Source organism: Gobio gobio, assembly GCF_949357685.1.
Source record: "Gobio gobio genome assembly, chromosome: 19".
Lineage (NCBI taxonomy): Eukaryota > Metazoa > Chordata > Actinopteri > Cypriniformes > Gobionidae > Gobio > Gobio gobio.
Window position 1 is genome coordinate 15,586,477 of NC_137112.1, and position 25,822 is coordinate 15,612,298.

At 39.8% G+C, this 25,822-nt stretch overlaps 1 protein-coding gene across 1 annotated transcript in view; it reads left to right on the forward strand.

The window, feature by feature from the left end:
- Positions 1-25,822, forward strand: part of atg7 (ATG7 autophagy related 7 homolog) — a 129,059-nt gene that overhangs the window by 74,520 nt on the left and 28,717 nt on the right. The window contains exons 18-19 of the mRNA XM_079844035.1: positions 5,456-5,536; positions 20,211-20,333. Coding sequence (XP_079700161.1) covers positions 5,456-5,536; positions 20,211-20,333 — 204 coding nt within the window. The remainder of the gene's footprint in view (positions 1-5,455; positions 5,537-20,210; positions 20,334-25,822) is intronic.

Sequence of the window (25,822 nt, forward strand, 5' to 3'; positions counted from 1 at the left end):
TGGAGGGGGGATTATGGTGTGTGTGTGTGTGGGGGGGGGATTCAGGGGTTGGGCTTGGCCCCTTAGTTCCAGTGAAAGGATCTCTTAATGATACCAAGACATTTTGGACAATTTCATGCTCCCAACTTTGTGGGAACATTTTGAGGACGGCCCCTTCCTGTTCCAACATGACTGCGCACCAGTGCACAAAGCAAGGTCCATAAAGACATGGATGAGCGAGTTTAGTGTGGAGGAACTTGACTGATAGACTTGATATAACACCTTTGGGATGAATTAAAGCGGAGACTGCGAGCCAGACCTACTCGTCCAACATCAGTGCCTGACCTCACAAATGCGCTTCGAGAAGAATGGTCAAAAATTCCCAAAAACACACTCCTAAACCTTATGGAAAGCGTTCCCAGAAGAGTTGAAGCTGTTATAGCTGCAAAGGGTGGGCCAACTCCATATTAAAGGGGCTATATGCGTTTTTCTGAAATTTAAACTCGCGACTGACACCTGTGGCCAAAAAACAGAACTGCTCTTATTTTCTGCTCGCTCTCGCAGCGGTGGTGACGTCACATCCGCAGACAGCGCGGGAAAAAAACGACCCGCCAGAAAATAGGAAAAATAGGATACAGGCTTATAGGTGCACCCACTGTGAGCGGAAAAGGTGTCAGTATGCTCATCAGGAGATGTTTGAGTCATAAATGGTAAAATAAAAAGGCTATTGTTACGTTTATTTTGGGGAAAAAGTTGCATATAGCCCCTTTAAAGCCTATGGATTAAGAATGGGATGTCATGTGCATGTAAAGGCAGGTGTCCCAAAACGTTTGGCAATATAGTATATTTTGTTGTAAATTTCAATGTAATCCATTACTTTACTAGTTACTCGAAAAAGTAATCTGATTTCGTAACTCATGTTACTTATGCGTAACCCCAGCACTGCTTGATATAACCTAGTATCCCTTGACTAACTTGACAGGTGACATGTCAGTAATTGCCTGGAGTAAACTGACAGTTTACACTAATATCTCCTACTATTATGATGATGTTGAGAGTGCAGCATGTGAACGTGATATCCAGCTTGCATAGCTGTAAACTTTTTTTGTCGCCTCCTTCATTTAACCCATGTTCGGGTGTTCGGGTCTGTTGGACCTGTTTTCACTTTTTATCAAAAGAAAAATGATACGATTAATATTTTTTTCAAACTGAGACTCATTGGCCTTGGCTCATTTTCTGTGAGGAATATATATCAGAACACATTTTCAATGACCACACACTGTACACCCCCCCCCCCCCCCCCCACACACACACACACATTTATATTACACACAGGATGTTTGGGTCCACTGGACCTGGGGCTTATAAAAATGTGGAAATTGTGGGTCCTTTGTACCTTTACTCTGTCCTCCTCCTGTCAGGACCTGCTGTTAGTGTGTGTATGTTCATGTGTATGGTTTATGAGGACACAAATGTGTATAATGACATGGGTATTACAACGTAAACATGGTTTATGACGACATCTGTGTCCTCATACTAAAACATACTAAATGGTGTTTTTTGAAATTAAAAAAATGCCAAAAGTTTTCTGTGATTGGTAGGTTTAGGGGTAGGGTTAGTGTAGACTGATAGATTATACAGTTTGTACATTAGAAAAACCATTATGCCTGTGGAGAGTAACCAGAGTTTGTGTGTTTTGTGTGTGTGTGTGTTATGGGTGTGTGTGTGCGTGCATGTGTGTGTGTGTGTGTGTGTGTGTGTGTGTGTGTGTGTGTGTGTGTGTGTGTGTGTGTGTGTGTGTGTGTGTGTGTGTGTGTGTGTGTGTGTGTGTGTGTGTGTGTGTGTATGTGTGTGTGTGTGTGTGCGTGCGTGTGAGAGAGAGAGAGATTGTGTGTAAGTGTGAGAGAGTGCAAGAGTGAGTTTTGTTTCTACCCCTGCCGTTCCCACACGAGGTTGCAATTCTTAAATGTGATCTAACAAAGGTAAAGAGATAATATTAACCATATATGCTGTTTATATTGCTTGTAATTGGGATGAAGTAAACATCTGTTGAGTATTTTAACATAACATTTTTGATAGTGTTGAATTAAAAACCCACAAAAATGCAGCGGGTCCACCAGACCCACGAACACTGGCTGAATAACAAAAATATAAACACCACACAAGGGTTAACAGATGCTTTTATTGCACAATACAGGTTCAGTTCTTCTGCACTTACTGAGCTTCAGTGTTGAAACCTACAACCTTTCAGTTACCAGCCCAGATGTTTAATAACTGAAAATATATTGTGCCCCCTCAAAAAATTATTTGGAATGTATGCGTTTAATTGCATTAATAACTAGAAAACCAAGTGTCATTAGGAAACAAATGACTGGCATTTGAATCAGCTGGTGTTTTGGTGATATTTGGAGGATGTATGAGACAGGTTCTCCTCATGTTGTAGAGAATCACACTAGCAACATCAATCAAACACAAAGTCTTCAACACTATATCTATCACAAAACTAGCATTTTGATTCTAAAGTATGCATCTTTCTTCACAATAAATGACACTTGTATTTTGTTGCGCTGACATTCAGACATGTTTAATATGGTTGATCTCAGATTGCAGTTCGCTGATATTTCCACCCTCAATTTGTTTTAACACATGATTACATTCGAACAGAATGACATTGGATGAATTTCTAAATATGAGTCTCTCTTATTTTGTGGATTTACATCAAAGTGTCTTGAGCTGGAGCGCATGGATTCATGGGTAATGCGTAATTTCCTCGTAATCTTCACGCCGATGCCTCAACTGCTCTTATCTTCCCCTCGGGCTCGCTCTTTAATTTGCTTTCAATTAAGATCAGCCGGCAACAGTAACTCATGAGACGCGTATATACTCTGTGAGGATGTGTGACTGTAATTGAACACACGCCGCTCTTTTATTGGCCTGCCATATACAGTGTACATCACAAGAAAGCATTGTGCTGTTAGATGAGCATGACTTTCATACGGAAACCACCAATAATCATATACATACATGACTGGAAGCGTGTGTGGTACATAGGAGTACATTGTACATTGTTTCCTTTTGATTTATAGAATGATTTTGTTTTTATAATGATGTATTTAATAATGAACCTCACCTGTCCAGGTCGTTGCCACAAAATCAAAAAAATGTGTTGCAAAAATATAGATTTTTATATAGACTGTTCACTGGCCCTCTTACCACAAAATAATCATAATTTCATAAAATATCTTTTTCTAAAATAATACTTAAAAATATACCCTTCTTTACAAACTATTTTGTTATACAAGTTTTAATAAGGTTTCATATTTTATAAAGTAATTATTTCACCGTTAATCTCCAAATTAATGTAGAAACAACATAAGGATAGTATATTTGAAATATTTGTTGTAATCTTTTTATGAATACCGAGGGTATACAGGGTTATGGGCGGCCAAGGCTCATTGATGCATGTGGGGAGCGAAGGCTGGCCCGTGTGGTCTGATCAAACAGACGAGCTACTGTAGCTCAAATTGCTCAAGAAGTTAATGCTGGTTCTGATAGAAAGGTGTCAGAATACACAGTGCTTCGCAGTTTGTTGAGTATGGGGCTGCATAGCCGCAGACCAGTCAGGGTGCCCATGCTGACCCCTGTCCACCACCGAAAGCACCAACAGTGGGCACGAGAGCATCAGAACTGGACCACAGAGCAATAGAAGAAGGTGGTCTGATCTGATGAATCACGTTTTCTTTTACATCACGTGGATGGTTGCGTGTGTGTCGCTTACCTGGGGAACACATGGCACCAGGATGTACTATGGGAAGAAGGCAAGCCGGCGGAGGCAGTGTGATGCTTTGGGCAATGTTGGGAAACCTTGGGTCCTGCAATCCATGTGGATGTTACTTTGACACGTACCACCTACCTAAGCATTGTTGCAGACCATGTACACCCTTTCATGGAAACGGTATTCCCTGGTGGCTGTGGCCTCTTTCCGCAGGAAAATGCGCCGCCACAAAGCAAAAATATTTCAGGAATGGTTTGAGGAGCACAACAACGAGTTTGAGGTGTTGACTTGGCCTCCAAGTTCCCCAAATCTCAATCCAATCGAGCATCTGTGGGATGTGCTGAACAAACAAGTCCGATCCATGTAGCCCCCACCTCACAACTTACAGGACTTAAAGGGTTAGTTCACCCAAAAATGAAATTTCTTCCATTAATGACTCACCCCAATGTTGTTCCACACCCGTAAGACCTCCGTTCATCCTCGGAACACAGTTTAAGATATTTTAGATTTAGTCCGAGGGCTTTCAGTCCTTTGAATGTAAGTGTAAGCACACTTTGCTGTCCATGTCCAGAAAGGTAATGAAAACATCATCAAAGTAGTCCATATGTGACATCATTTGGTTAGTTAGACTCTTTTGAAGCGTCGCCAATACATTTTGGTCCAAAAATAACTTCTCTCTTCCGGTTTGGTTTGAATCCGCGTTCACGACGCCACAGTGACGCTGCTGACGTAAGACGCTGTGACGTGTTATCTGGTATCTGCTATCGCACCAGATAACACGTCCCAGCGTCTTACGTCAGCAGCGTCACTGCAGCCGCAGACCAGTCAGGGTGCCCATGCTGACCCCTGTCCACCGCCGAAAGCACAATGGTATGCTATGCAGCCCCCCAAAGGATCTGCTGCTAACCTGCTAATCTTGGTGCCAGATACCACAGCACACCTTCAGGGGTCTAGTGGAGTCCATGCCTCAACGGGTCAGAGCTGTTTTGGCAGCAAAGGGGGGACCAACACAATATTAGGAAGGTGTTATGATCGGTGTATATATTCGATAGTTTTGGTATGAAACATGACTCTTTTCTTGACAAGTTTAAAATTGGACATGATTCACAATGCAACTTCAGCAAAGTTTTGACATTCTCTTTTCAAAAAGCCATTAGCAGATGATATTGAGGATTTGTTCAAATTCATTGTGTATTTTTCTCTGAGACCACAAGCATAAGAAATGTAGCATTTTTCATGGAAGATGTCTGACAAATATTATCAAGTTGAAAGTTTATTAATACTCCCTTTATAATTAGGAAAATCCATGAAATATCACACTAATATTTCAGTGTTGAGTATGTTTTTGACACATTAAATTGGCTGTAGGGTCTCTGAGACCTCAAAATGAACATGCGGGTTAAAATAAAGCAAATATTACAGACATTATAAAAATGTGAAATGGTTGCACTTTATTTTAAGGTGACGTAGTTACATTGTACTTACTCTTATAAGTACCGAGTCATTTTAATTAACTACATGCACTTACTATAGAGTTATGGTTACTATGCATAATTTACTGTTATTGGTAAAGTAAGTACCTTTGATTGTTATATTGTTACTGCCTGCTATCTTTACTAGCACACACCAGGTGGCGCTAGAGTTTGAGGAATATTTTTCTGTACTGATTATGTAGCTTAAAACCATTTGTTGTCTTTCCAGATTCGAGGATTCCTGGCCAGATTTGACAACGTCCTTCCTGCAAGTTTGGCGTTTGACAAATGCACTGCATGCTCACCAGTAGTAAGTGACCCTTTAAATGCTTTTGATTTGGGATTGAGAAAAATTACACTTTACTAAAAATGTTAAGCAGTGCCAGAGTGAAGCATTGAGGTTCAAGACTAAAAACCAGGTTTTGTTAGAATAATGAAATAATTTACAGTCAATTCATATGCTCGTGTAATGGGTCTAATGGTATCTCAAGCATGCTTCTTCTGCAGAAATGTGAAGTATCTGTAGATGAGGCCATGTGTTGTGAATTAGGCTCCTTGTTGATGTCACAGCCGTATGTGAGTAATTAAGGCTGAATTGAAGTGTTTTTTCCCAGCGGTCATGCTGTTGTCGACGGGTTCACGTCTCATAAATCAGAGTTTGGCTGCTCAATCTCTTCTGCATGTGTGTATGTGCTCTCCCAGTGGTTTGTTCACTCGCCCTGGCTCTTATTTAGTAGCTCCGGAGCCACTCCTTCCTCCCGAACACACACTCGTGCATGAATACAGTGGGTCTGAAGGCTCACAGTTAGTTGTAACTCTTCCCTTCCCCCTCTTCTGCTGTCGCTCCAGTTTCACTCAAGTTCTCTCTCGCTCTTTCTTTTTTCTTTGCGCTGTAAAGACATAAAAGCCTCATAAAATGTCTCAGATCTTCACACTTTGATGCAAGCCTGTTAGGAAACTGTGTGAGGTCAATGTTTGGGGTTTCTATCCATGGCAGTTCACCTAAAAATCTAAATTTATTAACGGACACACATACAGGGTTAGTAAAAGATTACAAACTTGTTCCTTTAAGCTACAAGATAAAGAGTTTTTGTAATGAACAGAAGTAAAGGCTGTTTAATTTAAACTAACTAAATCCATGAGCTCTGACTAGATGCTGTAGATGCTTGTGTGTTTAACTCACAGGAAAGACATGCATTCAGTCTATCAGTCTCCAATAGATAGATATGGATAGACGCGTATCTATATATATATATATATATATATAGAGAGAGAGAGAGAGAGAGAGAGAGAGAGAGAGAGAGAGAGAGAGAGAGAGAGAGAGAGAGAGAGAGAGAGAGAGAGAGAGAGAGAGAGAGAGAGAGAGAGAGAGAGAGAGAGAGAGAGAGAGAGAGAGAGAGAGAGAGAGAGAGAGGATGGATGGATGGATGGGTGGACAAACGAATATAGATAGATGGATGGTTGGATGGATATGGATAGACAGAAGGACGGACGGACGGACAGATAAATGGATGGATGACATAGATGAATGGATGGATGGATATGAATAGACGGACGGATAGACATGGATGGATGGATGATATGGTTGAATGGATAATATGGATGGATGGATGGATGGATGGGTGGATGATGATATGGATAGATGGATGGATGGACGGATAGACATGGATGGATGGATGATATGGTTGAATGGATAATATGGATGGATGGATGGGTGGATGATGATATGGATAGATGGATGGATGGACATAGATAGATGAATGGATGGATGACATGGATAGATATGGATTGATGGATGATATGGATAGATGGATGGATGGATATGGATAGATGGATATATGATATGGATAGATGGATGATATGGATAGATGGACGGATGGATGGATGGATGAATATGGATAGATTATATGGATAGATGGATAGATTATATGGATAGATGGATGAATGGATGATATGGATGGATGGATGGATGGATGATATGGATAGATTATATGGATAGATGGATGAATGGATGATATGGATAGATGGATGGATGATATGGATAGATGGATGAATGGATGATATGGATATGGATAGATGGATGGATGGATGGATGATATGGATAGATGGATGGATGGATGATATGGATAGATGGACGGACAGATGGACATGGATGGATAGATGTGGATAGTTGGATGGATGGACATGTATGAATAGATAGATGGATGGATGGATGGATGGATGATATGAATAGATGGACGGATGGACATGGATGGATAGATGTGGATAGATGGATGGATGGACATATATGAATAAATAGATGGATGGATGGATGGATGGATGGATAGATGGACATAGATAGATGGATGGATGGATGGATGGATGATATGAATAGATGGACGGATGGACATGGATGGATAGATGTGGATAGACGGATGGATGGACATATGTGAATAAATAGATGGATGGACATAGATGGATGGACGGTTGGATGGATAGATGGATGGATGGACATAGATGGATGGATGGACATAGATGGATGGATGGATGGATGGATGATATGGATAGATGGACGGATGAACATGGATGGATGATATGGATATATAGATGGATGGATGGATGGACATATATAGATGGATGGATGAATGGATGGACATGGATGGATAGATGTGGATAGACAGATGGATGGACATGTTTGAATAGATAGATGGATAGATGGACATGGATGGATGGATAGATGTGGATAGACAGATGGATGGACATGTTTGAATAGATAGATGGATAGATGGACATGGATGGATGGATAGATAGATGTGGATAGACGGATGGATGGACATATGAAGGGATGGATGGATGGATGGATGGATGGATGGATGGATGGATGGATGGATGGATGGATGGATGGATGGATGGATGGATGGACATAGATAGATGATGGATGGATGGATGATATGGATAGATGGACGGATGGACATGGATGGATAGATGTGGATAGACGGATAGATAGATAGATAGATAGATAGATAGATAGATAGATAGATAGATAGATAGATAGATAGATAGATAGATAGATAGATAGATAGATAGAAAGATAGATAGATAGATAGATAGATAGATAGATAGATAGATAGATAGATAGATAGATAGATAGATAGATAGATAGATAGATAGATAGATAGATAGATAGATAGATAGATAGATAGATATGGATTGATGGATGATATGGATAGATGGATGGATATGGATAGATGGATATATGATATGGATAGATGGATGATATGGATAGATGGACGGATGGATGGATGGATATGGATAGATTATATGGATAGATGGATAGATTATATGGATAGATGGATGAATGGATGATATGGATGGATGATATGGATAGATTATATGGATAGATGGATGAATGGATGATATGGATAGATGGATGGATGATATGGATAGATTATATGGATAGATGGATGAATGGATGATATGGATAGATGGATGGATGGATGGATATGGATAGATGGATGGATGGATGGATGGATGGATGATATGGATAGATGGATGGATGGATGATATGGATAGATGGACGGACAGATGGACATGGATGGATAGATGTGGATAGATGGATGGATGGCCATGTATGAATAGATAGATGGATGGATGGATGGATGGATAGATGGACATAGATAGATGGATGGATGGATGGATGGATGATATGAATAGATGGACGGATGGACATGGATGGATAGATGTAGATAGACGGATGGATGGACGGACATATATGAATAACTAGATGGATAGATAGATAGATAGATAGATAGATAGATAGATAGATAGATAGATAGATAGATAGATAGATAGATGCGGTGTGTTGTATATAATCTATAGTAACAGTAGCTGAGCTGACATGTGATCTTCATTAGCCAGTCGTGTGTCCATGATGTTGTTCTCTATCAGCTGTGTGAGCGTGAAACCATGGAAACCAAACACTCCAGTCGTCCACAGACAAATACTTGTAAATGTAGAGACGTTGTGTCTCATCCGTCCTGAAGACAGACTGAAACAATGTGCCTTTGAAATAAAACACACTCACACACACTTTACACACACAGAAAACGCTTTCAAACATAAATCGCATGATTCAGGACATCGCTGCTTTATGGGTTATAGTATCCCAAACACACACACACACACCTACGCCATATCTACAGAAAATCACTGAGGCTCACACCAGACAGGAAGAAAACACCCAAAACTCACACAAAGCAGTGCGCTAGTGAAAGCCCCTCAAAACGCCCTTGCAACAGTTACTCAACGGATACACCCGTGTAGCGTCTTCAGTGTTCTGTATTGTTTCATTTGGGGCATTAAAGTTAAAAGCTATTTTTGCCCAGCGCTGACCTCACATGTGTAGAACTGGCCGACACACAGCGAGTTAAACCATCTGAGGTTTTTATCTGCATGGAGCAAAAGCCTCCACCATCTCTTCAAACAATTACAGGGGAAGTTACAAGAAGCAGTGGGAGGAGCTGGAGGAGAGCGCGGCTGTATGCAAACCAGATGTGCTGCTCGCCCTCCAACACACACACACACACACACACACACACTGCGTCAGTGATTTAATGGGCTTCATAAGTCAAAGGCTCCAGATTTAAGGAGGTCCACTCTTGGAAAACACAATTAAATCTTGTTTAGGTGCTCCTTCTGCTGTTATGTTGCTAGGCAAGAAAGCAAGTTTATGCTCATGATCTGTTTCAAATACAGTGTGATGTTTGTTCAGAGAAGATAAATACTTTACTTTGACAGAGAAAATGATTCCTTTTTGTAGTTTATATCTGTGTAAAAGCTTTATACAGTAGATTCGGTAAGGGTTTCAAGTAGTAGGTAGTTTGTTTGTTTTTTTTTAGCCACGACTGAAACAACCATTTCTATCCAGAAAGAGCAAATACAGTGTTGATCTCTGTTAGCATTTGTGCGTCAATGGCCATATCATGGTCGTATCATAATTTTTTTCACTTATAATGGTTAGTCTAGTGTTCTTGCCTCAAAAACAGCAATATGGCTGCAACTAACGGTTATTTTTACTATTATTAATCCTTTAGTTAACCTACCGTAACTTCTGACGTTAATCTCTCAGCATTTTGAAATGCCTGAGCAGCGGTACACTGTTCAAGAGCACTTCCACAAACACTGTGCTTGTCAATAGATTGCTTTAAAATACCATTGAAATCATATACAGTAGGTACAGGATAGGGAACGGTATACACTATAGTACGGTATAACACTATATAGGGGATAGGGAACGATTCAGACAGTGCACTATATAGGGGATAGGGAACGATTCAGACAGTGCACTATATAGGGGATAGGTAACGATCAGACAGAACACAATATAGGGGATAGGGAACGGTTCAGACAGAGCACTATATAGGGGATAGGGAACGATCAGACATGCACTATATAAGGGATAGAGAACGATTCAGACAGTGCACTATATAGGGGATAGGGAACGGTTCAGACAGTGCACTATATAGGGGATAGAGAAGGATTCAGACAGTGCACTATATAGGGGATAGGGAACGATTCAGACAGTGCACTATATAGGGGATCGTTGTATTCCGCCACCCGTTTATAGAGAATCACTGCAGTTAATATAATTTGATGAATAATACACAATAAAACAATAAGATTCGTTAACACGTAGGCTACCTGGGAGTTTGCTGTTCTTCTTCTAAAATGAATCTGTGAGTAAAGTTTTTACAAACCCGTGCGCACGGATTGTTAAAGCGTGCGCACGGATTATGAATTTGTGGGAACGGATTTAAAAACCGAGGGTACGGTTTGCAAAATCTGAGCGCACGGATTGGAAATTCGTGGGTACGGTTTATTAATCCGTGGCCACGATTTGTTAAACCGAGGGAACAGTTTAAGAATTCGTGATCACGGTTTACAAACTGAGGGAACGGATTGCAAAACCGCCGGCACGGATTGTTTTTTTTTCTCCTATAGGTGACGTGCCGGGCTCCGTAATAAAGTAAAGTTCCAGCCGATCGCCTTCCGTGGAAAAGTGTTGAAAGTGCCTTCTCGCAATTCAAGATGTGGACGCGAAGTCTGACGAGCATACCAAGGGGGTAATCCAGCCCCCGGAAAGCGTACCTTCCATGGGGCAGCCATTGCTAACCAAGCCATCACCTGCTGTTAGCATCCCATTGACTCCCATTCATTTTGGCCTCACTTTGACAGCGAATATCTTTACATCTGAGGCGTTTAAAGACTCCATTTGTCCATTGTTTATTTCTAAACAAACACGAGAATGTATAAAATGCTCCATTACCTTGTATCTTACACTTTCGCCCTGTAGAAGCCGTTTTTGTAAAAAGTAGGCTAACGATTGCGTCATAACCACGCGACTCCGTCGCGCTGTACCGTATTATACCATATAGACCCGAGGAGAAGTTCGCAGGCAATCTTTTACTGTCTATGACGCAATCGGGGGGACGTGGAGGCATAAACGCAGATAGAGATGTCGTAAATCCTGCTTCCTTCATCAAAAGTTGCTCCTGCTCACCCTCCCTGTCTCTACAAGATTCGGTGATTCAGATTTTACGTTGCACAACTACTAGAAGACTTGCCACTGTCAGACAAGTTGCTCACGTCACATCTACATCGTCAAGCTCAGTCTGAGGCTGCGCAGTACGCTCAGCCATCAGGAAGTGAGTCCTTCTAACTGACTTCAATTTTCCCTGTTGAAGTCTATGGAGTCGCTGTGTCCATTTCTTTTATTGTCTATGGAGCATACCTGGTAAGTGGCGGATCTAGAAAATTTTACATGGGGGGGCAAAGGGGTGGCAAGAGGTCTTGGCAGGGTGGCAGGGGTAGACGGTACATGGAAATCACTATATGTGAATTGCTTTAACAAAACAAACACAAAACCACTTTTAAACTACAGTACTTATTGTTTAATCATGCCCTTACACACTACAAAGGTTTTTAATTCACAACAGGAATAAGCCCAGTGTTCAAACAAAACAAAACAGTATAAAAAGCAAAATGAAAATATAAAAAAGTACCATAATTGTGTCCAAGCTGCAGTGGACTGCAAATATACAACAGTGGACAATACTCAAGTTCTTATTATAATTAAAAACGTATAATTACAGTCCACAAATGAAATGACCCATGATCACCCATCTTTTTTAGGGAAAGCTTAAGGCGACTGTTGTTGTGCTTTGCAGCAAAATGTTTCAAAAACAGCGTTATGTGTTTCTCAACATGTTAGTGTTTACATGGTACAATTTCTGGTAAGCTACACTTTTTTGTTATTTCAATTCAATTAAATTATTGTGATTTGATTTAATATTGACTCATTTGGATAAATATTAGGCACACAAGATGTACCTAATCTCAAGAAAAAACAACGCACCTAATGCTGTAAACATACAGAGAGCCCTATCAGCTGGCAGTGTTATTTAAGGTTAAAAATAACTCAAATTACATATAATGTGTTTTTTTATTATAATAACAACTTTATTTAATTATATAAATAAAAATATAATAAATATGTAATATGTAATATGGTACACTACACATATTTAGCAAAATACTCTCGACTATAGCACATTTCTAGCCAACTAATGTGCTATAGCCTAAATGGCTAAATCATTAAATCATAATCATTAAATGGCTTTCCTGAGGTAAATGTTATGTGCCATAATTGTTCTCCAGTTGTTATATTGACCCCTTTGTTAGATTGATAGGTCGATATTATGTATGATGAATATACATTTAGGTAAGTTTTAGGCTACTGTTTCTTTCAACATTGTTCATTTGTGTTTATTTACTAGCTAGTAGAGATGATCGGTCCATGTGCAGCTAGGGATCTGTCACGTAACATTTACAAGCGCCAAAACGGCATTTATTGTTTGAATTTCGTAATAAAAGTGACAGAATCTGAGAGCTGAGATTTTTTTATATCATAAGTAACCTGCTCTGTCTTGTCTGTCGGTCTCCGTGTCCTCTTTGCTTCGCGATTTTTCTGTGCGTGAGAGCGTGAAAAGTGTCAATTGCGCGTGTCTCACGGTGAATGCGTGAGATTTGGCAGTTATGGATACAATATTTTTATATTTTTTATTAAGCTGTTCTTGTCTTTACTAAAATCAAAATTAGGCTAATCAAAGGGAAGAGTGCTCTTACGAATCACAACCGCTGATTTTGGCTACCGTAATAGACTCGCTGTTTTTGCTGCTGCTGAATCGTCTTTAGCATACAATACATTCATTACAAATGTAATTTTAAGTTAAAAGTGTGTTTAAACTACACCTGGGGAAACTCACTTCACCTTCAGGGGCTCTGGGGCAGCTCAGTCTCTCCAGTCGGTTTGTAGGGCCACCGCACCGCAGCAGACTCGCTGTGTGTGAGCCAGACTGAGCGAACGCCGCTCTGCACGTTTGAATCAGGGACGTAAGTATTTGAGTACTTGCCCCCCTGTAGATCCGCCCATGCTGGTAACGGAAGCCTTTTGAACGGCAGAAGCACTTTCAACACTTTTTCCATAAAATTGAATACGGAAGGCGATCGGCCGAAACTTTACTTTATAAAGTTTTAAATATGGATATTTTTCTTACAAAAACGCATCGATTTGCTTCAGAAGGCGTTTATATTAACACCCCAGAGCCGTGTGGAGCCTGTTATTTGACAGACAGATGCATTTTTATGGACTTAAAAACAGCAACAATTACTGCTCTTATAAAGCTTGGATTAGCCAGGACTTTTTTTAACATAACTCTGAGTTTATTAGTCTGAAAGAAGAATGTCATATACACCTAGGATGACTTGAGGGTGAGTAAATCATGGGCTAATTTTCATTTTTGGGGGAACTATCCCTTTAATGTTTATCAAAGAACAAAGGGAACAGAGGAAATTGTAGCTTTAATAATGATTAATCTATATTTAATTTATTATTTATGCAATTAGGAAAAAGGTGTTTGATAACTATTCAATTTCTGTATAGGCTATGTCTAACAGGGAAGGCCATGGGTAAATATAACATTTATTATAATGGGTTTATGTAACGATTGTTTTAAGTTAACTTAAATTAAAAGTTGTTATTTTTTAAAGCCTTATACATGTTGAAATTTGTAGCTTTCAGTTATACTGTAATGTAATGTCATTCATGTTTCATAGAGACGTACCAGTGATACTGGCCTACATTCATAAAAAGATGCCATTACAACAACTATTTAAAATATGATGTCTTTAAATTGTTTCTTCGTTAATTTGGAGAGTAACTGAAATCAGAGTCCTGCACGGGACGGGTGACCCGCGAATATTGCTGAAACGGGTGAAAAACATCCTACTGTGTCGGATACGGGTGCGGGTTGGGTCGGACAAGGGAGAAACACGGGTCTAAACACGGGTTTTAAACAGTCACGTGCAAACGATTATAGGCCTATATATAAAAATATATGCATGTATATTGTAGATGTGTTCCTAAACATATGCATATACAAAAATATGCCTTGCCTGTATTTCAAGTTGATAAAATAATTTCAAATCCATATCAGTTTATTTGTGGCCGCGCGGCGCGCGCCCTCCCAGGAGAATCACAACCATGCGCGCTCTGCCTGCACTCGTCGAGATGGATCATGAGGAGTTGAAGAAAAGATAGCCGCAAATGTGGAAGTTCATCGCTGAGGAAGCACGCAGATAACTGTGGTAACAAAACCAAGCACACGCAGTTCAGTCGAACAGTATTTTTGTTATGGTTCCTGAATTTAGTCACTTAATAACAATGTCTTAGTAGCCTACATGAAGCCACGTTAAGCGTTTTCTTATAATGGTTTTCTATGGGAGGAAAACGCTTAACGTGTAATTAAACGCGTTGCGTTCAAATTTTGGGCTCATCTGATTTTTTGTACATAATATACGTTATTATTATTATGTTTACTGAGTTTGGTCTCTTAATAACAGTGTCTTACCTACATTAAGCCACGTTAAACGTTTCAGAATGTCCCGAAGTTGTCCTTATGTTAATGGTCGTGTAATAATTTATGTATGCTGGCAATAAACATTTTTGTAAGTGTGTCTATAATGTAATGTGCTAAACTGATTTTATTGCGGGTGCGGGTCGGGTCGGGTGCGGATTTTATTTAGTGCTGTTGTCGGAAAACGGGTCGGATGCGGTTTTAAGCACTGCGGGTGCGGGTTTACAAAATCGGACCCGTGCAGGACTCTGACTGAAATTATGTCAATATCAAAATATTAAAAACTCTAATGTTTTTAATCACGATTAATCATGATTAATTACAGAAAATATGTGATTAATTAGTTCTTTTTTTTATCGATTCACAGCACTAATTTTTATACATTTAAAATAGTTTTTTTTATTTTTTATTTGAGCTGATATATCCCCATATTAATAACTGTCTGAAATGTTTGAACTGTAAACTCTCAAGTGTTGGCTTTCTAATATATATGTTGTGTTATGTGTCTATCCAGAATGACTTATGAGCAGCAGCTTTGTTATTTTGGGTAAGTCATTTATGCCCCACTTGCCAAAATGGGGGGTGTCTAGTTAGGGGTGAAATGAGAAATACATGTTCAGTCCAGGGAAGAAAACTCAAGACTACAATGGAGGCGTTTCAGGAGTTCAGAAACAGTGACACTGATATAGAGAAGAACTGGAGCTTTGCAGAGCTTTTTCATGCTCAAACAGCAACATTACACACTAAAGAAAGTAAGAAAGCATAGTAGGTCCTGTTTAAAGAACCATCTGAGTTCATGGAGTTTGGACAGATGAGCTCCGGTCTACTCTCGCCCGTTCTCTAACCCTCTCTGTCAGTCAAGTCATCCATGTCTGGTTCATTGAAAGCGGACGTCACTCTCCCCTCAACTCAACAGTGCCGCCCATTCATCAGCCCCCGGCAGAAACTCAATCTCCTCTGAGAATGAGCTGTGTGAAAGGAGCCAGTGTGATTGTGGAGGGCTGTCTGTCTGAGGAGCGTCACTGAGATGGTGCTTGAGTGCTCTCAGCCCAACGGACAGTGGTGCCAGATGTCTGCCTCTCCCGCCCGGCCTCCCTTTGTGCATGGGGCACAGTGCCATGTTACCGCAGCTTGAGATTGCGTTATCACCGTGTTTGGATGTGCGCTGGCCAACAAGCCAACTGTATTAGCAGATATGAGCTTCTCGGATGTTACTGCACATCCGTATTTCACATCTGAAAATGTTAAATGGGGCTGTCAAACAAAACAGCATTGTGTTTGATGCATGTTAGTGTATTTACAGTCAAACACATATAACCAAAGTATCTTTCAAGGAAAATCTGTTCATTCAGCTGCCATATTTGCAGTCCAAGACCAGCTCCTCTCTACTTGAATGGTGAAATACTGACATCTCAAAAACATTTGAGTTTTGGGAAAAAAAAAGTTTTGGGACACCTGCCTTTAGATGCACGTGAACTTTAATGACATCCCATTCTTAATCCGTAGGGTTTAATATGAAGTTGGCCCACCCTTTGCAGCTATAACAGCTTCAACTCTTCTGGGAAGCTTTACAAGGTTTAGGAGTGTGTTTATGGGGCATTTTTGAGGTCAGGCACTGATGTTGGATGAGTAGGCCTGGCTCACAGTCTCCACTCTAATTCATCCCAAAGGTGTTCTATCGTGTTGAGGTCAGGACTCTGTGCAGGCCAGTCAAGTTCCTCCACACCAAACTCGCCACACCAAACAATGTCTTTATGGACCTTGCTTTGTGCACTGGGGCGCAGTCATGTTGGAACAGAAAGGGGCCATCCCAAAACTGTTCCCACAAAGTTGGGAGCATGAAATTGTCCAAAATGTCTACTCGGCCATGGAAACCCATTCCATGAAGCTCTCTACGCCCTGTTCTTGAGCTAATCTGAAGGCCACACAAAGTTAAGAGGTCTGTAGCTATTGACTCTGCAGAAAGTTGCCGACTTCTGCTCTGTAATTTTAGGTGGCCTACCACTTCGTGGCTGAGTTGCTGTTGTTCCCAATTGCTTCCACTTTGTTATAATACCGCCAACAGTTGAGCGTGGAATATTTAGTAGTGAGGAGTAGTGAGTGTTTCACAAATGGACTTATTGCACAGGTGGCAATCTATCACTGTACCACGCTTGAATTCACTGAGCTCCTGAGAGCGACCCATTCTTTCACAAATGTTTGTAGAAGCGTCTGCATACCTAGTGCTTGATTTTATACACATGTGGCCATGGAAGTGATTGGAACACCTGAATTCAATGATTTGGAGGGGTGTCCCAGTACTTTTGGCAGTAAATGGCGTTAAAAAGCCAATGCACATGTGCAGTCCTAAGGGTTCATTCATGCACAATGTGTTTTTTTTTTCAGTTCCACATCACTACTTTTCCATTTTTTTTCTATGTAAACATTAAATATGCACAGATCGACCGGCCAGGGACCAGAATCAGCTGATTATTCTGTAGGCTCGGCCCCAACAGGTGACCAACTGGTCAGTCTCACGTCTTTGCGATTCTTGTCTGGTCCGTTTTGTTGCCATCATTTTACAAATCCTGCAGGTTTATATAAATGGCACAAACATAAAGCCGCCTCTCAAACAACTTGTGAGTCACAAGTGCCAAAATGAGTGGCTTGCTGCGCTTAAAAGGTCAAATACACACAAAAGGATGTCTTGGCAAGTATTCAGTAAAACATAAACTTTTTTTGGAACTCTTAAAGTGACAGCAGCTTAATATTCCTGCTGCTGTCTGTCATGTTAATCAAAGAAAGACCAAGAAAATCCCTCGCTGCTCTTGACTGAATATGTTTTTTAACTTTAATTGTAAGCATTAATCTGTATTTATTTTTTTACAATGAAGACTATCCAGTGTTATTTTACATTTTATTATTTTTTACTGACAAACGTAATAAACCGTCTTTATTTCATTTTCCTCTTTCCATCTAATTCAGCTGTTGTTTGCAATTTGTTTTTATTTTATGACTGACTTTTTATGAAAATAAAATGTTGCATTTCAGAAAAGTAGATTTTTGTTTGTATATGCTGTCAATTATAGTTCTTAGAAAGAACATCGGAATCGGCAAAGATCTGTATCGACAGGTCACACGTACAAAAAAAGAAAATTGTAATTTGTGCATCCCTAATAAACATGCGCTAGACTGATGTCTTTAACCTTTGCACTATGGTGTCTTGCCTTTTCTCACGCATGACACAGCGTTCTAAAAAAATTGGTGCTTACCAATTTGCTCTTTTCTTATTCCACCATATTGTGCGTTGCACTTTCTCGCAATCGTAGTAATACGAGTTCTCCGCCCACTTAAAGGTCCCATGGCATGGCATTTTTCTATTATTTTATAATGTTTCCTGAGGTGTACTTATATTGTTAGTATGACTTTTACATCATAAAATGTCATAATTTAGAAATAAAAGGCATTTTTTCTATACTGCTGTTTGCCCTGTGGCTGAATGCCCTGCTTCAAGAGGCGTGTCTGCTGTGAGACTTCAGTAAAAACGCCCACTGTTGTGATTGGCTGACATCTTTGCATTTTAAATGAGCGGAGGGGGCGTGGTTTAACGAGGTCTACGAGGCACGAGCAGGCACGAGCAGCTGCCAGAGAGACGGATGGACCGGAGTTCACTTCACATCAGTTCTCAGCATGTCTGAACTGTTGTAGTTACAGCATATACTTCAGGTTATTAGTCTATTTCTAGTCGGAGGGACTGTCACTCATGTCAGAAAGTTAGTAACTTTAGTAAATTATGGATCAGCGCTGACTGGAGACGCGAACCGTTTAGAACGATTCAGTCCGATTTGGTGAACTGATTCGGTTCACTAAAAAGAACTGGTTCAAAAGAACGATCGTTCGCGAACCGGACATCACTAATGTACCAGAGACGGAGCTCAGCGATTGCTAACAAAGTTATTTATAGTAACTACTGAGTTATGAGAGCGCTGTCTGTCAGCACGAGTTTATTGTGTTTGTATCTGAGAGTTCTGAATAAACACGAGTCCCAGTCACACCGAGTCCGTCTTCATCATTATTACCAACTTTGTAACACATGCAAAGTACCATTACAGCTGTCGAGATGAACGAGTTAAAAGTAAGTGTTGATAATAGCATTATTTTTAAAATAAAATAAAAGCGTCAGTGACGCGCGTTGAGTACACAGCGCAAACAAAGACACAACAGCAGTAATCGAATGTATTCCAGTTTATTGTGGGGCTAGGCTGGCTAGCCCGGATATGCTCACGCTTACCCCCCCTTCTGCGGGCCGCGTTTGGTGCCTCCACTGTGGGCCAGATGCAGTACTGGGGGTCGGGGATGTTGAAGGCCACCGGCCAGTGCAGCCCGAGCTTCGGCGTGTGTAAGGTTTATCTCTAAAGATGTTACTCTGCTGATGTTGAGCAGAAACGATTGTATGCACATTTTAGAACCGATAGACGCGACGATGACGTACAAAAACACTGACTCACAAGATAGAAAACACGAAAACACCGTTCTGTCTGGAGAGAGAGAGAGAAGCCGCATTGTGTGCACGAATAATAAATAATTAGCTACACATAAGAAATCACTGATCACAGATCAGAAGAAACTGAAAAAAGACTTCTATTTTCATTTGTACATCCAAACACTGAGAAACTGCCAGCATTCACCCGTTCACAAGCAATGATCTCTCGAGCATTTGCATGGGCGTGCCAGATTCTCTGGGCGGAGGAAAGGGAGGTAACCGTTCCTGCTTGGACGTCAAACCAGGAGACTTCAGGATTGGCTAGTCTGGCCTGTCATTTTCTCAAAGGCAGAGAAAGACCGCCAGAACTCGGGTTTACACCGATCAACATTTCTATCCACTTGGGGACAATATTCAGGCTAGGGGAACTCATATTAATGTTGAAAAACCTCATAAAATGAAAATGTCATGCCTTGGGACCTTTAAGAACCAGAACAAGACCTGTTGATCCATTTTAATGAACTGAAACCCTGAGTCCCTTTAATTAACCCTCATTTTGTTTTTGACAGGTTCTTGAGAATTATGAGCGAGAAGGTTTCCAGTTCCTAGCGAAGGTCTTCAACTCATCCCATTCCTTCCTGGAGGATCTGACAGGCTTGACTTTACTCCATCAGGAGACACAGGCGGCTGAGGTTAGACTGTCTTTATCAACCTATGTGTGCTTACGGTAGTCAGATTACTGATTACTGCCAGGTAATACTATTGTTACTGCGAAAACTATTCTTTCATCATGTGTGTTCATTATTAGCTGATCAGAACCATTTGCACATATAGACTTGGAAATATACAATGCACAGATGGTTATAGATGAAAGAGGTTCAAGTCCTTTAACCACTAGTCACATGTTGACTGATGCACCTAGTTCAGGTTCAGACTGATTGTTCAGAGATGAGTGAATTATGATATGTTCGCTGTCAACTCAGACACAAGCACCAAAGCTAACAGCACATTGTAGAAATATGATCATGCTGATCATTTTAAAAAGGACAGAGGAACTCGTTTTAGTTTCAGAAGGCCACAAAGGCTGTTGACCTGACATATGGTGTATACCAGACACGATCCAGAGCTCAAAACTCACAATCAACATGAACGGTCAAGCCTCAAATGGGCTTATCTGATTGCTAAATTCAATATCTGTCTGTAAGTTCATGAAGATATTGATGCAGTATCTGTGCAAATTCATTGAGGGTTTCTGTTCAAGTTTATTTGCATTTACATGTATGCATTTATCAGACATTTTATCACGTCTGTTCACACCAAGAACGGTAACAGTGTAGTTCTAAAAATCACTAAATATAAAAGAATAGCAGAATCCCTACCACAACTATATTTCAACATTAAAGGCTCAAAGAAACAATATTGTTGGAATTTTCTTCCAGCTGATGAACGCCAATCAGAATCCCTCCTGCTTTAAAAAGCTTGCGCATTTAAAGTGACTGGCGGCAAAACTTCAGCGCACGCTTAGAATAAGCAGAACGATATTGTGTGTTGCTGTGGATGCTAATATAGTTATTGTGATCTTTATAGTTATCGTTTTTGGTTTCAACGCTTCCAATTGTGTGTGTGTGTGTGTGTGTGTGTGTGTGTGTGTGCATTGGATTAAGGTGAGGGGTGTTTAAGTGCTTGCAGAAGAGGTTTGTCTTCAGCTGCTTCTTGAAAGATGTGATGTTCAACAGAGAGAGCGAAGGGTCTGGAAAATGACTTTGTGCCTCGTTGTCATTGAGCGTAGCTGAATGATTACAGTACTTGAGGAAAAACAAATACTATGAAACATGCTCTTTGGGAAACTGCTGGACCCTTTAGATCTCTATGAATCACTCTGTGGCGTTAGAGTGGCGTCTTTTGCAGTTTCCAGATTAGATTTGTTTTCCGTGAGAAGGTTAGGTAGATGTTTCACAGACGCACTTTGTGATTTCAGTCTCATTCAAATCAATTAAAGGGTCCATAACACACACAGTTTCTGCCAGTCTCATGCTAATCTTGAGGACCTATAGAGTAGTATTGCATCCTTCATATCTTCGAAGAGTCTTTTGTTTGATCATATTTATAAAAGACAGATACACTTTATCGATTCTTTCTGAAAACAGCCGAGTTCGTGGAGGTGTGCAGTGGGTGGAGCTAAAGAGTCACAAGCGCACACACACACACACACACACAAATCATTGGAATTATCCCTGGATAACTTTCGATTCACTATACATTGCTATTGTTCACATTATATGCACTTATCCGCCGATTGAAAACCAAACACACACACACACACACACACACACACTTGATGCAGTTTCACTCACCGCATGCGGTTTCCACTCATGACTGGGAACAAACACACAACTCTGGAAACACAAACTGCATCCACTGTTCCATTAACACTGGGTTATTTGGGAAGCTGAACAAGGTGATCCTTCCCCTCACACCAGAAACATACTTCTTTTATGACATTGTTGATTACGTGGTCAAAAAACAATGCCAGGGCCGCCGACGGATCCCGTAACCCGAACGAAGCTTGTCAATGGGCGCGCTCTTGCTCTCGCTGTGTGTGTGTTTGTGTGTGTGTGCTCATCCAGGAGAAGTGCCCATTCAAGGAGTTCCACCCTGTATGATGCCATACTCGAAAAAAACTTTCCGAAACGTATTCGAATCATGAAGGAGTGTATTTGACTTTTTTTTTTTTGCCCATGTTTAGCATGAGAATCAACTCTTTAATTGTTTAAATAAGTCAGAACGCATGAAATAGTTAGAACCCCCCTCCCCCCTTTAAAGGATTAGACTAAATATTTGTCTTTGTTTTATTACAAAACAATTATTTTTTTTTTTTTTTAAAGTCTAATAAATCTTAAATTCCCTTAAACTTGCAGAGGATGTTGAAATTCCAATCCTGGACTAAATTGTTATATGAAACTTTATTCATTGCAGCACAAACGTCATTTAGAAAACGAATCCCATCCAAATGCTACATTTGTAATTCTTCCAGTTTAAGAAAAATACCCATATTGCAGTCAGTTCTTGCTATTCCTGGCTCCTGTCCCGAACTTCACTTCTACTTGCTCTGGAGATCATGTGTTCCAAAAATATCTCTGCTGATCCAGGGACAGGGTGTCTTAGTTAGCGCCGATCTCAGTTGCATAACCCCAACAAGCCAGACTGACCCAGGAACAGTGTTTGGATTCTGGGAACGGTCCCTCACCGGGACTCTCCAGTGACAAACACGGCCAGTTCGAAGGCTGAAACTGTGGGAAAGTCCCACATCAGCAGTCCTCTGCTCTCCAGAGCGGTTTAGAAGCGCAAACGCAGTCCAACCCAAAATGAGAGGATATGTGCTCTTGCATTTGCCCACGCTTATTGTCTGAAGCCTTCAGATCCATTTCATTTGGATCTGCACTCAAGCACTTTATATTCCCATGTTGATGCCTTGTATTTTTAACTTGTGTGTGTTCGTGTTGCCTCAGGATTGATGGCAAGCTGTGAAATGAATGGAAATGTACCACTTCTAGTTTGGAAGTGGCGGTTTTGTGTGTTATTTGTGTGGGGGAAAACACATCTCTCATTACTTCTGGACCGTTTGGTTCAGTAGGATAGGGTTTATAATGTGTCTTTTCTTTATTTTCTTTGCCATTTTCCATGAATATGGTACGATTTGGTGTCCCATGAGTTTTTTTAAGCATTAGAGGCAGAAATCATGTTTTTCTTTTTTTGATTTGTTTCATTTATCAAATTCATCTAGCATAAAAACATATAAAATGTCTGTATAACAGCAAAATCCCCGCCACAATTTGAGTTGAATGTATCTTAAAATATATTCAAACACTTCAAATCATGCAAGCACATCATCATTTTGACAATCTAATGGATTAATATTCAATCCATTGTTGAGGAGTACATTTTTGCTAATTACCAAATTTTATTTATTTAGAGCGTAACATTTTAATTTAGTTGCAATGTTCAAACACCCAAAATTAACATAATTTGGACATTTCTACAGCATCTTTATTTTATTTTCATGTCTAACAATTCTTATATTTATTTAATGTGTATAACTAGAGAATTAGGGTTGAAATCACTCAAATTAAGCCAAATTTAGATGTGTTTAATTTTGCTAAATGGGTTGCAAATGTAAAGAAATAAGACCATTCTGAAGTTTAAGCCCCTCCTTCCACTGACCATTTGATGAAGAAGAAAAAAACATTAGAGTTCCAGGGCAATGGTTTGAACTCTATTCATGGAAAGTAGCAGTTTATTTTTGGATTTAACATGCTTTTTGTTACAAGAGCACAATATGAGTGTGTCAGTAAAATTGCATTATAATGTGCTGTTGTTGTGAAACTCAGTGGATATAAACAAACTTCATCCAATCAAACATCATCCAATCAGCTGATTCGCCTTGAGGAAGCTGGCCTGTGCTCAGGACATGAAGTTAACCATCAAACAGTCCTAATCATTCTGTTGACAGTGTATGTGTAGAAAAATAAGTCTTTTTAAACTATGTTGGTGTTGAAAATAGTCCTTATAACCAGTCTTTACGAAGGTTTAATGACTTTTTAAGCATGTTTAGACCTAATAATCAAGAGTTCACAACATTCACAACACATTTTGCTTCCGCAATAGAATTCCATCTGTAACAGGATGATCACTAAATAAAAATGTAGGCCGACATTTGTGAAAATAGTGCACACTCTTCATATTGCGAGCTAATGTTGAGTAAAAAAAGAAGACACTTGAGGCTTTCTAAAGACATCTCTCTCATGTCTGTGTCGCAAGTATTCACTCAGTTTCAGTTCATTTTTGTGACGCGTATCAGAAAGAAGTTCACAGAAACTGAGACGGCAGAAAGAGCACCTTGTTGGTTTTCTTTATTTCACAAAAGCACAAAATTTTGTTGTTGTTGTTGTTGTGAGTGAACACACATAAAAGTAGACCCTTTACAGTTTGATGATGTATTACATTATTACAAAAAATGACAGTGTTTTAAGTCTATTTTGCTGCTTTGTGGAAAAAACAATATTTTAGAAGCATTACTGTATTCTTTCTCAGAAATTTAAACAACAATTGAAGTTTCTTTGTATGTGTAGTCAAAATAGGCATACAATGCTTTATTAACACACTTCTCATAGTTTGTTTACTGGACTGACACATCTTTGTGCAATGTTTTTTTGTCATCTTTGTCAAGATTCTTCAAGGTCACGCTGTGCTTTTATTTAAATTGGACCGTCCGTTAAGTCCAAACTAGAATGAATGGCCAGAACACATTAAAAGTTTTCTGTTTTCAATTCAAAACTGTGTCGTGTAAACGGCCCTAAGTTAATAACTAAGGATTTTTACAACAATTAATCAATCAAAAACTTACTTAAAGGATTAGTTGACTTAAAAATGAAAATGTCCTGATAATTTACTCACCCCCATCTCATCCAAGATGTTCATGTCTTTCTTTCTTCAGTCGAAAAGAAATTACGTTTTTTTTTAGGAAAACATTCCAGGATTTTTCTCCACATAATGGACTTCAATGGCAACCAACGGTTCAAGGTCCAAATCAATGCAGTTTCAAAGGAAGGAGTTTTAATTCAGCTCAAAATATCTTACATTGTGTCTCTCATGGAAAATAATAATCATGACTGATTATTCATGACTCTTGATGGCGTTATAGCTCTATATGGAGCGGATGTCAGTTCTTCTTATACATTATGCATTCAGATACACATGTAGACTTAGCAGTTTTAGCATTTTTATTTAGAATTTTGAGAATTTTTTGTTTTTTTTATGCGTACTGAAGCATTCCTCGCATTCCATTATAAGGGGGTCAAATTGACCCGCGAGGGAAGGATTTGTTACTTTTCGAATCCAGTAAAAAAAAAAATTTCGTGGTTCAAGTGCGACAAAAGTCAGTGCGACACTCAGATGAACACTCAATAAAAAAAATTCAAAATTACCAGAGGGGAAGGATGAGGGTTAAAGATTGAAGTATTTCCAGTAAAACATGAGCTTATCGATGCAATTCAGTCAATCTGCTGTTTTATTCCAACCGTTACTCCTCACTTAATAATGTTGGGTTAAAAATAACCCATCTATGGATTGGTAGAGCACCTTCCCAAATGTGCGTTATTTTAACCCAATGAATTATTACTAA